At 48.5% G+C, this 13436-nt stretch overlaps 1 protein-coding gene across 5 annotated transcripts in view; it reads left to right on the forward strand.

Moving 5' to 3' along the window:
* The window catches only part of RRBP1 (ribosome binding protein 1), a 58760-nt gene that overhangs the window by 17178 nt on the left and 28146 nt on the right, over positions 1-13436 (forward strand). For all 5 annotated transcript variants that reach the window (XM_039531107.1, XM_039531106.1, XM_039531105.1 and 2 more), the window contains exons 3-6: positions 6825-6970; positions 8252-8374; positions 10648-10800; positions 11607-11725. In XM_039531107.1, coding sequence (XP_039387041.1) covers positions 6825-6970; positions 8252-8374; positions 10648-10800; positions 11607-11725 — 541 coding nt within the window. The remainder of the gene's footprint in view (positions 1-6824; positions 6971-8251; positions 8375-10647; positions 10801-11606; positions 11726-13436) is intronic.

The following is a 13436-nucleotide window of genomic DNA, read 5'->3' on the forward strand; positions in this document are numbered from 1 at the left end:
CACTAATCAGTTAACTTTCCTGGCTTATATAGGCTTTTTCCTCTCTTGCGGCAACGCAGTAGGGGACGGATTTCTCTGATCTGATGTGCAGAGACTTTCCCCAAGATGGGCTAACAGGCTAACCCCACAAAAGTCTGTGTTTCTAATGGCTACATCTGTGCCTTGTGCAAATGGAAACGCCGAAGCACTCTCTTTAAATGGAAGCCTGAGAGAGTTCAGATGGTGGCGGTGACTGCAAGATTTGTGATTCTTAGTGTCCATGTTGTTCTCCTACCCCAACAAAGTAGCAGAGTGTCGGGTGCTTAAATCTCCTGCATATAAACTACTTGGACATCTGCAGTTAGGAGGGGCAACCTTGCTGGGCAGAAAGTACTCACCAGTGGCACATGTTGTCACTCAACACCATGGCAGATGTCATAGACATCCTAGAATATCAGGGTTGGAAGGGACCTCAGGAGGTCATCTAGTCCAACCCCCTGCTCAAAGCAGGACCAATCCCCAGACAGATTTTTACCCCAGTTCCCTAAATGGGCAACCCCGTAAAGATTGAACTCACAATCCTGGGTTTAGAAGGCCAATGCTTAAACCCCTGAGCTATCCCTGTCCACTGAGCAAACTCAAATGTGACCTTCACCTCCTACCTCCAGTACTTGAATTCATCTCCTTCCTGGTCCACTGGACTGTCTTGCCGAGCATAATTTCTTCAGCTAGCTTTTGCTGTAATCCTATCATGTACAGATGCGGTAAGGCTGGACTACTTGAAAAACGTCTTCCCATTCTCCTCCTCTTCCACTCCCCAAAAATCTTCCTGTGAAATGGATTTTGCCCAAAGCATATTTCCACCTCAGAATGCCAGGTACAGCTGAAGCAAGGAGCCGTTCATCTCCAAAGACCAATGCTCCTGAAAGCTGGTTCCATATGAGAAGTATGTGGCTATTGCAAAGCCGGTGCCTGTTAAGAGGTCCCATTTTGGAGAACAGAATGTAGCTTGTGTGACCCTCAATAAATATGGGACCTGATCCAAAGTCCACTGAAGTCAAGCAGGAAGACTCCCACTGACTTGCAAAACTGCCTCCTAAACCTAGCAGCCCTGTAGTTGGTGCACCATATAGTGATACCTTGGTATAGAAGGAGCAGCTGTTTCACGACCTTGCCTCAAAGCTGAGAATGGTGCTCTGGCTACTGTTAGCAGTTGAGTGTTTTTACTTGGCATAAATAGCTGCGCTGAGCTGCCCATATCTGGACTAAGGCACCGTGTAACCTTCAAGGTGTACATTGTGGATCTACCTCCTTTAGAGAAGAGATAGCAAAACTGTCACGTGACGGATCAGGGCCTCCGTGTTCGGAAGCAGGAAGTGCAGTAGCGTTTGTACTGCTATCCCTTTGATCTCTAACTGTGGACAAAGACCCAGTGAATTGCTGTCTCCGTTAACTCAATGGGAGTTAACTCAATGGGAGTTTTGCCATTCACTTGAACTAGGGCCATGTGTGTAGTGCATTTCTGCCCCCTTCTTCCTTACCCATGAGTTCCAACCGAACCTGAGCATAAGTTAGCATGCATCTAGCTCCTTTATCGTTAGAACAGCGAGACAACGAAAGGTGCAACTTCCATCGGCACCTGCAGACGTCAAATGTAGGGAGTAGGCCTAAAGCCAGTCCTGTCATCCTGGAGGAGAAGCAAACTCCCAAGTTTCAAACCCAGTTTAGCGTTACTGTGTGTTCGTGCTGCTGAATGTCCATGCGGGTTTGAAAAGTTCTCGGCTTCTTAGTGTTAAGTATTTAATGCCTAAACAAAAACACAGTTCATCTGGTATGAAGCTTTTAGTCCATATTGCTCATTTTTGGAGGGCTGTAACGTTTCAGGAATCATAGACTGTCAGGGTTGGAAGGCACCTTAGGAGGTCATCTAGGCCAACCCCCGGCTCAAAGCAGGGCCAATCCCCAGACAGATTTTTTTGCCCCAGATCCCTAAATGTCCCCCTCAAGGATTGAACTCACAACCCTGGGTTTAGCAGGCCAATGCTCAAACCACTGAGCTATCCCTCCCTCCTGTCTGGCTATTTTGAAACCTCTGCACACCTCTCCATAATGTCAGGGCCCCTACCTAAAATCAGACAGCTAGAATCCGTTTCTTTCGGGGGGGAGGAGATCGTCCATCCTCGTTCTCCCCAGGCCCCAAGAAAATGCAGATTTTGGGTTGTGCTTTTCCCCTGCCTTAAAACTGAAAATGGAACAAAACCAATATTTGAAGCTCCGGCTGCTTGCTAGAAGTAGCAGCAACTAGTAAGAGGATCCAAACGAAGAGGAGATGGACACCTTTCTTCCCCGCGCCTTGTTGAAGAAGAATTCTGCCCAGTGCCAACTAGACGTGACCCAGACAGCGAAAGAGAGTTGGAAGTGGCCAGAGGCTCACTGACTGCTGCCTCATTGGCTGTGAAGCAAAGTAGGGAGGATCGAGAACTGCCCCTTCTTTCGCTTCTCTCAGTGCAATGGGAAGACCAGGTGTTACGGGCTTTGGGGCTGTTCAGTCCGAGCCAGACGAGTTTTTGATTATTTGTAGTTAAACTCAAAGCTGAGAGGGGGAAATGGAAGGAGGGTGGCCCAGTGGTAGTGCACTAGCCTAAGATTTAAGACTTGGGTTCAAATCCCTGCTCTGCCACAGGGTTCTTGTGTAACCTTGGGCAAATCACTTAATCCTGGTCTCGCTGCGGCTCTCCTAAGGTGGGTGGCCTGCTTATTTCTCTGCTCCTGGTGGGGCTGGGCTCTCCTGAGCGCTGCTCTCTGCCCCGAGGGGTGATCTCTGAAGCAGCCCTGCTTCTTGCCAGCACGCCCCTCTTGCCCCAGCTGCGCAGAACTCCGACGGGAGGGCTCACGGGGGAAAAAGCGTGGCAGGATGGAGATCAGCTCCTGCCAGTGCTTGGGCAGCTCAAGCTTCAGGAGCTAGAGGAGAGGAGTGCAGGGAACAGCCTGGCCAGACTGGCCTGGGTAATGCCCGTTCTCTGGCTGCTTCCCATCCTCTCTCCCCACCATTGTCAACACTTGTCCCCTCCTGCTCAAATTCTCCCCCCATTGACTGATCTCGATCCCGATCTGTTTAACCCTGCCCCTGTGGTAGGGCTGCCACCTCTGAAGTACAAAACCAGGGGCATGATCTGAGCCCCTAAGGAGAGGCAGCTGGTAGCATGTACTGAGCACCAGGCAGATCTGAGGGTGTGAGGCCTTTGAGGTGCAGGAGGTCAGATCATGATGGTCCCTTCTGGCCTTTTAAAGTCTGAGTCTGAGATTTCCCAGGACAGTGGCCTCAAAAAAGGGGACGCGTCTGGTGGCAGCCCTACCCTGCAGGCAGCTCTGTGGCCTGCTTTGCCCTCCCTCACCCCCCCCCCCCATTACCCATCTGGGCCCAAAACCACTTTTTTCATTGGGGTGGGTGAGGGAAGAAGAAAGCTCCTCCCCCCATACACTGATCTGGGCTGGGACTCCCTGGGGTAGGGGGTCTCCTGGACTGGCTGGGGCTGATTTTGGGGGCCGTGGTGGGTTGTAGAGTCTGCTCCCAGACCAACAATCGCGTTCTTGTTCCTCCCTCTCCCACCCTCGCTGCTAGGTGGAGGGGGGAAGGGCAGGCTCCCTGCTCCCCCATCTTCTCGAGTCCTTGCTGGGCTGCAGGGTCTCCTGGGCGGCCTAGTGAGCCAGCTGGTGGCAGCCCAGCTTCTCCTCCCCCTCCCCGCCAGGAGAAACAGCGTCCCCCGAGGTGAACTAGTCCTCTGGCTTAAAGCACCAAGAAAGGCAGGGAAGGGAGTAAAGTTTGGAGCCTCTGGGGATCTGTGCCTGGTGTCTAAGCGACCTCAGTGAAATGGGTAGTTGGCCTCATCCCATGAACATGTCCCTGTCGTACCAGCTAGCGTTCCTACGGGCGTGCTCACCGAAATCCTGCTTACCTCTCAGCCCCAGAGTATGGTAACGGCACGTGCTTTATTCTGGCCTGGCAAATACGTGGCTGAAGCGAACTTTAGCTTTTTTGTGTCAGGTGCCCGGTTGATTTAGGTTACGAGACACCATGTTTGCATGACTTCAAACAGCCACTGTTCACCTTGTCTGTAGGCTTGAGATGAGATCGTGCCTGGCGTGAGGCTCACCCTTTGGCTAGTGCTCTCCAGAATTTCTTTTCAAAAAATCTGGAAGCTCTTGGCATGCAGTTACTGTAGTTCTGCAGTCCCTCCCTTATAAAAGGCTTCTGGGCTGTGACATAATTTTGCTGCTATTTAACACTTCGATCCCAAGCTGTTTGCTGCCATGCTGCTGTATAAAGAAACCATCTCAAATCCTTTTCCAGCAAGGCTAGTGGTGGTGGTCTAATGCTCAGAGAAAGCGCTTAGTTTGATAAAACTACATAAACAAAATATCAAGCCAAAAACCCTTTGGTCTGTCTGCTAAAGCTTAAGGTCAGACTCAGCTTTGCTTGCCAGATGTGTTCGACGCTTGCGCTTGCAGAATGAAGTGAATGCAGACAAAGTTCAACAAGTCAACTCTTTATCTGGGTGTGTGCTTGGTGGGGGCGCAGTACTGTACCAGCAAATTGAAGCAATAAACAGGGCTTCTTGTGGTACTAACCCTGCTTGAGTCAGCAGTGGGACTTGAACCCAGGAACTAAAACCGAAGGACCAATGCGATTAATTGGAAGCTGTCTGCGACCCCACCATTTTAATGGGGAACAGGCGCTCTGTGGATGGACAGGAGCCATATTTCCCCTGGGGGCGGTGACGTGCACTCCAGAATCTAGTCTTCCTGGTTGTAGTGAGCTTGGGAAATGTGAATGGAGTCTCAGCCTGTGTGGTGATGCAAGATATGAACTGCCCCATCTTAATGGGTCGGAAACCTAAAGCGACAGGCTGAGGTTCATTCGCACGGGGAGCCGAGTGGAAGAGCTATTCCAGAATAGGGGAGTTATTCCGGAATAGCTATGGTGCTGTGCTTTACATTTACACCCTATCTTGTTCTGGAATAACTTCCCACGTATAGACAGTCTGTGAGGTACACACTGAAACCACGGGGGCAACATCACATATGATCGCTAAGAGTGTGGCTCCAACGCTGACTGTATTATTAGTTATCCCAGTTAATCCGCTGAAAACCTCCATTCCTAAAACTGGTATGAAATTGCTGCAGGACTTTTGTATTCTGCAGAAATCTAGATCTAGAGGCCTTGGCCACAACTGGTTATCTTAATTTGTCTCGAGTCCAAATCTATAAACCACGATTTCCTCCACCCCCTGAACCGTGGTTTTCAACCTTTGCAGACTACTGTACCCCTTTCAGGAGGCTGATTTGTGTACCCCACGTTTCACCTAATTTAAAAACTACTTGTTACAAATCAGATATTAAAAATACAGAAGTTTCACAGCACACTTACTGGAAAAGTGCTGACTTTCTCATTTTTACCATATAATTATATTAAAAAAATCGATTGGAATATAAATATTGTACTTACATTTCAGTGTATAGTATATAGAGCAGTATAAACAACTCATTGGCTGTATGAAATTTTAGTTTGTCTAGTGCTTTTTCTGTAGCCTGTTGTAAAACTAGGCAAATCTCTGGATGAGTTGATGTACCCCCTGGAAGACCTCTGCATACCCCCAGGGCTACGCGTACCCCTCGTTGAGAACCACTGCTAAACTAACCATAGATCTGTCACACCAGTATTATACAACTTGTTGCAGTACTACAGAAACTGCTGACTCTGGAGGTGATGCCACTCCAGAATCTGAATCTTGAGAACTGGCATTTTTTCACAGCTGTGTAGTTCTCCTCCATCTGTGCTGTGTCTGAAGAATCTTGCACCAGTAATTACTGGAGATGATCCCATTTTTGTGAACTTCCAGCGCTCTGGAAAATCAGACTGTATCTGCAAATGACCCACGTGGCCTCACCACTCACTATGTGCAGACTAGCTGAAGGTGCTGAGTTCCTGAAGGTTTCGAAATGTTTAGGCTGTATTAGAATCCCAGAGCTGGAGTGTGGGACTAAAACTAACCTAGATTCGGGTGTGTCCGAAATTCATTCAACTCTAGTCTATTAAACGTCACTTTATAAAGTTGTGGTCTGTGAGGTTTCAACTAGGTCAGCGGTTCTCAAACTTCATTGCCCTTCTGGCAACAAAAATTACGACATGACCCCAGGACGGGGACCAAAGCTTGAGGCCACTTGATCCCCGCCACTCCAGGAGGTGCGGGAGGGAAGCCAAAGCTCAGGCCCCACCACCCTGCTCCAGCACGTCTAACACCAGCCCTGGTGACCCCATTAAAGCAGGGGGACGATCCACTTTGGGGTCCCAACCCACCGGTTGAGAACCCCGGAACTAGGTGAATGTGTTAGTAAGAAAGAAGACAATACACCAAAGATGACTTTTACTCTTGGTGCTATAAGATGATAATATATGTGGTATCTGAATAGTCTCGTGAACCAGTTCAGCTGTATGTTGAGAACTGCATGTGCTGTCAGTCTTCCTCATTACTAATTTTGCACTACAACCTGAAGTGATTTTTTTTAATTTAAAAAAATAATAATCTTTTAGTTAAACCCATGCAAAAGGCTGCTGCGTGGATACTGATTTAATTTAAGACCGACTTATTTTGGTTTAACTTAAGTCAGTTTAGGAACAGTTTCAGCTAGTGAAATAAGAGGCTCTTAAACCAAAACAAGTATGTTTGCACAGGGAGTTGCACCAGTTTGACTAAATCAGTACAAATATGCATGTGAGAACCCCCTAGTGTCCGGCCGTGGAGAATTCAATGATTTATGTGAATCTCTTGCTTTTCCCTCTCTAGTTCCTACAGATGCTGATGGCCCCCTCTACCTCCCATACAAGACCCTGGTTTCCACCATTAGCAGCATGGTTTTCAGCGAGGGAGAGGCTCAGCAGCTCATTGAGATCCTGACCGATAAAGCAGGCGTTCAGGACACCTGGCATACGGTACTGTAACTCTAGCTACAAAGAGCTCAATTGCTGATTTCCGAATAACGAAGGGAGACCCAACATTAACCGCGTGGTGGCGTTCGTCTCTGCCTTAAATTGTTGGCACGTGTTGCGTTCAGATGCATTGTAGAATGCCACCAGAAGATGGAGGGGGCCGCATCTGCTCCTGGTGTAAGGAATGGCATTGTGGATCTGGCCCCTGCTCTTCAGATATAACATACTTGCCTTGCATGAGTGTAAATAAGTTTTGCAGAACTCTTCCCAAAGCACCCATCCAGTCCATAAACGTAATCGAGGAAGCTCTGACTTCCCGGGTTATGTAGTGCCAAGTTATGCCTCGGGCGTCAGAAGCCTTGTGAGGACTCCCGCATTGGCACACGTACCTCACGGGACTGAGACGATAGGATTTTGTTTCTTGGCACGCTGTGGCACCCAACTGTCCTCAGAGGTAGAACTACTAATCTCTCTAGACCCTGCCACTCCCCTGAGAGCGAATCCCAGCATTGCATGCAGAGATTAAAGGCAAACTCCATCGGTTCGAGGTCAGCTGGGGGAGAATGCTGTGCGAGGGGAGGCAGTGCAGCTTAGTGGACAGGACACTGGACTGGTATTCAGGAGTCCTGGACGCTCTTCCCAGCTCTACGACTGCTTTGCTGGGTGATGCTGGGCAAGTCACTTCCCCTGTCTGTGTCCCCATCTGCAAAATGGGGATAATGCTCTTGACCTCCTTTGTGAAGTGTCTTGAGATCCATTGGTGAAAAGTGCAACATCAGCACTAGGTTTTGTTAACGCTTGCCTTGCAGTGTGTTGGTGCCAGCAATTCTAAAGTCCTTCCGTGGTGCATCCCCTTAAAATACAGTGTGTGCGGAGCGCTGTCTAGATCTCCTCTTACCTGCTGGCGATATCAGCAGAGTTCTGCGAGCCGAAGATCTGGTTGTTGCTTGATTGTTCTGTGTGGCTGTCCAACTGACAAGCCTTCTGGAAGGTGGGGACATGCTGGGTTGTCATACTAGCCTTTAATCCCATGCCAGGCACTCCATTTGTTTCCCTCTGCAGTGGGAAACGCCCTTCCCCTATGTGATGAGGTTAAGCGAGGGTTGGCTAGAAACCCCCTTCTGCATGCTCTGTCCACCTAAGTGTTTGCATTCTTACTGAGTTTGCTTCCCTGCTGTTGCACTTGGCAGTTTAGGCACAAATTCCTGCTAATCTTTCCTATCCTGACGGAAGAAGAGATTACGAGGTGGAGTGCACAAATAACATGTGATCTCTGCTTCGCAGGCGACTCAGAAAGGGGACCCGGTTACTACTCTGAAACGTCAGTTGGAAGAGAAAGAAAAGCAACTTACTACTGAACAAGAGGATGCATCTGCTGCCAAAAACAAACTGAGGGAGCTCACTAAGGTGAGGACAGCGTGGTCTCCTGCATTCCCTGTAGCCTGGACTGCTCACGTTGGCTTTAGCCTGAATGATGGAGAAAGTGTCTATCTGACATAGAATCATAGAATATCAGGGTTGGAAGGGACCTGAGGAGGTCTCTAGTCCAACCCCCTGCTCAAAGCAGGGCCAATCCCCAACTAAATCATCCCAGCCAGGGCTTTGTCAAGCCTGACCTTAAAAACCTCTAAGGAAGGAGATTCCACCACCTCCCTAGGTAACCCATTCCAGTGCTTCACCACCCTCCTAGTGAAATAGTGTTTCCTAATATCCAACCTAAACTTCCCCCACTGCAACTTGAGACCATTGCTCCTTGTTCTGTCATCTTCTACCACTGAGAACAGTCTAGATCCATCCACTTTGGAACCCCCTTTCAGGTAATTGAAAGCAGCTATCAAATCCCCCCTCATTCTTCTCTTCTGCAGACTAAACAATCCCAGTTCCCTCAGCCTCTCCTCATAAGTCATGTGCTCCAGCCCCCTAATCATTTTTGTTGCCCTCCGCTGGACTCTTTCCTTCTTGTAGTGCGAGGCCCAAAACTGGACACAGTACTCCAGATGAGGCCTCACCAATGTCGAATAGAGGGGAATGATCACGTCCCTCGATCCGCTGGCAATGCCCCTTCTTATACAGCCCAAAATGCCATTAGGCTTCTTGGCAACAAGGGCACACTGTTGACTCATATCCAGCTTCTCGTCCACTGTAACCCCTAGATCCTTTTCTGCAGAACTGCTGCCTAGCCACTTGGTCCCTAGTCTGTAACAGTGCATGGAATTCTTCCATCCCAAGTGCAGGACTCTGCACTTGTCCTTGTTGACATGCTCCCCTGCTGCCAGTGTTTCTCAGTGGGCTCTCAAGTCTAGCTGTCTGCCATGTAAAATTCTTCAGAGAGCTCATTTCTGGTATGACGCTGATTCTATACAAGGCACATTTATGATCTGAACTGTGGTAGCACCTAGGGATCGTACTAGGTGTTGTACAAACAGAGAAGAAAAAGACAGTCCCTGTCCAAAAGAGCTCACCCATGGAAGTCTGTGTCACACGCTCACAGGGCGGTGGCTATCCAGAAAAACACCTTCTGCAAAATTTCAACAAATGTTTTGCTTTCTTTGTTTGGGGGAGAATTCTGCACAGTTTAATGGGTCCGAGGCAGCTTTGCACATGTTCAGTGTAAAACTACCGAGCACGTCCTTGCTCTCCTTCACTGGCAGGAGGATGCTTTTTAAAGCCAAATGAGTTGTACAGTGTAACCATACGAATTCTGTTTCTGAGCCTCCCTCCAGAATCCAGCCGAGATCTAAAATCCTAGTGTTGACTTTTAATGCAAATATTTTCTGAGGCTGTGCAGTCAATGGGGGCCAGAACAGATCAAAACTAGTCACCTGTCCTAGGCTCCCGGAATCGCTATGTAATAGCAAGGTGGGTTATTGGCCATAAGGGGGAAAAGGATGGAAAGAACCAAACTCGTCTGTATCCACCCTAATCAGAGAGATTCTTCTCCTCTCCTTGCAAATAGTGAACGTGAAAATTGCAGTGTAGTGTCTTCATTAGAGCCCGGGATGGGTACCCCTCTGACGACACGCTAGCCTCTCTACCTCCTTGCACTCTGGAACCAAACTTCAACTCCTCCTGCTCTAATTAAAGCTGAAAGCCAATAAGCAAGTCCTTACACCCCCTGTTCAGGCCAAGCCATGATCTGGACCTGATTTAATAAGTGTGTGTGAGACTCCGGAAATTACACAGAGCAACAATTCTCCTCTTTTGTTGTCCTTCATTAGCTACCCACCCTGCAAATATTCTCTAATCCCGTCCTAGCTGGTGTCACAAATCTGCTTGTGACCCGTGCGAGTTAATGGAGCAGAATAGTGCAATGGGACAGCGAAACTAAAGAACAGTGGTGCCACCTTCTGGTGTGACTTTCCCGCTTGGACACGTGTGTGTAATAGAAAGGTTATTGATCTGGAGAAACTCTAGGATGTCTTACTCCTCTCCCTTAGCTGACCTCATGTTGAACTAGAGCGGCTACAGCACTCAAAACAGCATTCAGAAACAAACATAAGGTTTTGTTGGAGTTGAATAATTCAGATCAACGGTGCTGGCTAATGCTGTGTTAGCATGGGATTGGATGGATGTCCTCTGGCTATAAAATTGCTGAACGCTTAAATGTTTTAGATTGTGAGGTGTCTGTTTTTTTTAAAAGAAAAGTTGCTGAGAATTAAAAGCATCTCCTCTTCTTGAAGGAGCTTGCAGCTGAGAAGGCCAAGACCGTCGCTGTCGAAACCAAGTTGAAAGAGCAGCTGTTGGCACGTGAACAAGAGATTACCGCCGTGCAAGCTCGCATGCAGGCTAGTTACCAGGATCATGTGAACGAAACCCAGCAGTTGCAAGGAAAGGTAGGAGACGCATTTATGCTTCAAAACACAGACTCCTACTAGACTTAATCTGCACTATGGCAGCACTGGGAGCAGAGATTGGTTTGCAGGGCTTAGTTTCCTTGGAGATATAAGGTAAACTTCATTCAAAACCCCAAAGGGACCCCCAACTCCACCTGCTTTGGCATGGCTGAAGTTATGACCACTGGCTTTAACATCTGAGTACTTCCCACAGCTGTACTTATAAGGAAATACCACTGGAGTTCCCTCTTGGAGTTTAGGATTAATGGATCTTAAGGCCAGAATGGAACAAAGTAACTTTATAAACACTTCTGAAGCTGGAGAAAGTGGCGTCCCATTTCCCCCCCCCCCCCAAAATACCTTTCCAAACTTACTTAATTGGGGTAGGGTTAGGGGAGGAGGAGAGGTGAAAGGATCTCACAGGAACTGCCTAAGATTTAGCTCTTGTTACAGAAGTTCCCCCTATTCAATGGTTTCTTGGGGGGGGGTGTGGGGGGGTAGCTGTCCTCCCCCATTTCTCACATGCTTTATTTTGGGCTCTGCATTTGGTTATAACCAATATGGTAAAAGATGTAATAAAAAGGGAGGACTCTTAAAGAGGGCAAGGGATTTGGGGGCAGAGGGGCCCATCTGTGGAAAGCCAGGCTTTTGCTACAGTGTACAAGTGGAGGGGAAAAAATCATGGTTTCTGTGGGTGACTTTAAATAAAGGAAAATTGTTGCTGTAGTTTGGGCCCAGCATGGTGGGCCGCGGAGCCTGCGCGCCATGGGAGGCGTCCCCGTGTACTGACGTCCTTGCTCTTCCAGATTCGGACTCTTCAAGAACAGCTTGAGAACGGCCCCAGCACGCAGCTAGCTCGCTTGCAGCAGGAGAACTCGATCCTGCGGGATGCTCTGAACCAAGCCACGAGCCAGACGGAGAGCAAGTAAGAAACTGTGTTTTGGTGAATGCACGGATGTGAGCTGCAGACGTGGGTCATGTAGGTTAGCTTTACTACACTGTCTTCCTCCCTTCCAAAAGTCCAACCCGCCAACCACCATAGGGCACATCCAGTGCCCATGAAAGTAAGGCACGCTCCAAGCTTCCTCATTTCTCTGCCAGGTAGAGCTGGTTGCAAGCTTTCTGTTGAATCTGTCTTTTGAAATCAGTTTTTTTTTTTTTAAAAGCAGCAAAGAATCCTGTGGCACCTTATAGACTAACAGACGTTTTGCAGCATGAGCTTTCGTGGGTGAATACTTGCATCCGAAGAAGTGGGTATTCACCCACGAAAGCTCATGCTGCAAAACATCTGTTAGTCTATAAGGTGCCACAGGATTCTTTGCTGCTTTTACAGATCCAGGGCTTGGCTACACTTGAAAGTAACTGTCTACACCTGCAAGGCACATCCAGCGCTGCAACTCCCTGGCTGCAGCGCTGGCTGTACACCTGGTCTGGTTGGGGTATAACGAGTGCAGCGCTGGTGATCCAGCGCTGCTCGTCAAATGTGGCTACACACCAGCGCTTTAATTGGCCTCCAGGGTATTAGGAGATATCCCAGAATGCTTTTAGCTAAATTACTCTTTGTTTTGTTATGGAGCCTCTCTTTGTTTTGTTGTGAACTCGGAGCTCCACACGGAGCTCCGTTGCCGTTGCCGGTGCTGCTTATCTAAAAAACAAACAGAGCTCCTGTTTGCTGTGATCAATCTGTACCTGGCTGTAAACAATCAAATGAGAGGCAGGCAGGGAGGGAGTGAAACAGCGGGGAGTCGTGTTGGATGCAGGCTGTTTGCAATTAAGAGTTAAGACTAAGGGGTCGGAAACATTTTCTGATTTTTCAAGGCAGGAAGCTAACACACAGTGTTGGCTCCAAAAATCCTCTCTCTCTCCCCCTGCTCCCTGTCGCACTAGACCCCACTCCACCCCCCTCTTTTGAAAAGCACGTTGCTGCCACTTGAACGCTGGGATAGCTGCCCATAATGCATCACTCCCAACAGCGCTGCAAATGCTGCAAATGTGGCCACACACCAGCACTGGTAGCTGTGAGTGTGGCCACACACCAGTGCTGTTCCTGCACAGGTGCACACCTGTAACTCCCAGCGCTGCAACTTTCAAGTGTAGCCAAGCCCTCAGACTAACACGGCTACCCCTCTGATACTTGACAGTTTTTTTGTTGTTGTTTTTTTGGATGACTCAGATTTCTTGAGGAAAAGTGTCTGCGTTGTCTGCAGAAAACATCGTGGGGTTTTTTTGGGGTGGGGAGCACTTGGGGAGTGTTAAGTCAATGTTTTCAGCTGGAAAAGCACATGGTCACTATGGTGCTTCATGGGAGTTGTAGTTCAGGTGCCTCTATTCATGCACAGTCTTCCCTTGATAGGAAGTGAAATTGACACCCAGGCAATGTACTCTGACTGTGGAGCATGGATAGAAGATAGTATGAGCATGAGGTACCCAAACTACAACTCCCAGGAGGCACCAGGGCAGCTCTCTCTTTTTTCCATTAAACCCCTTCAGTCTTCTGTGGGTGGGAACCCATTTTCCACCCAGCATTATTACCGATGTATTGCAAAATGCTGGCCTTCCCGCACCCCATCAATCTAGTTCTGGAGCAGACTGCTAATTCACACTGAATTATGGGGCAGTTAAATTGTGATGTACAT

This window comes from Mauremys reevesii, linkage group 3 (assembly GCF_016161935.1).
Source record: "Mauremys reevesii isolate NIE-2019 linkage group 3, ASM1616193v1, whole genome shotgun sequence".
NCBI lineage: Eukaryota > Metazoa > Chordata > Testudines > Geoemydidae > Mauremys > Mauremys reevesii.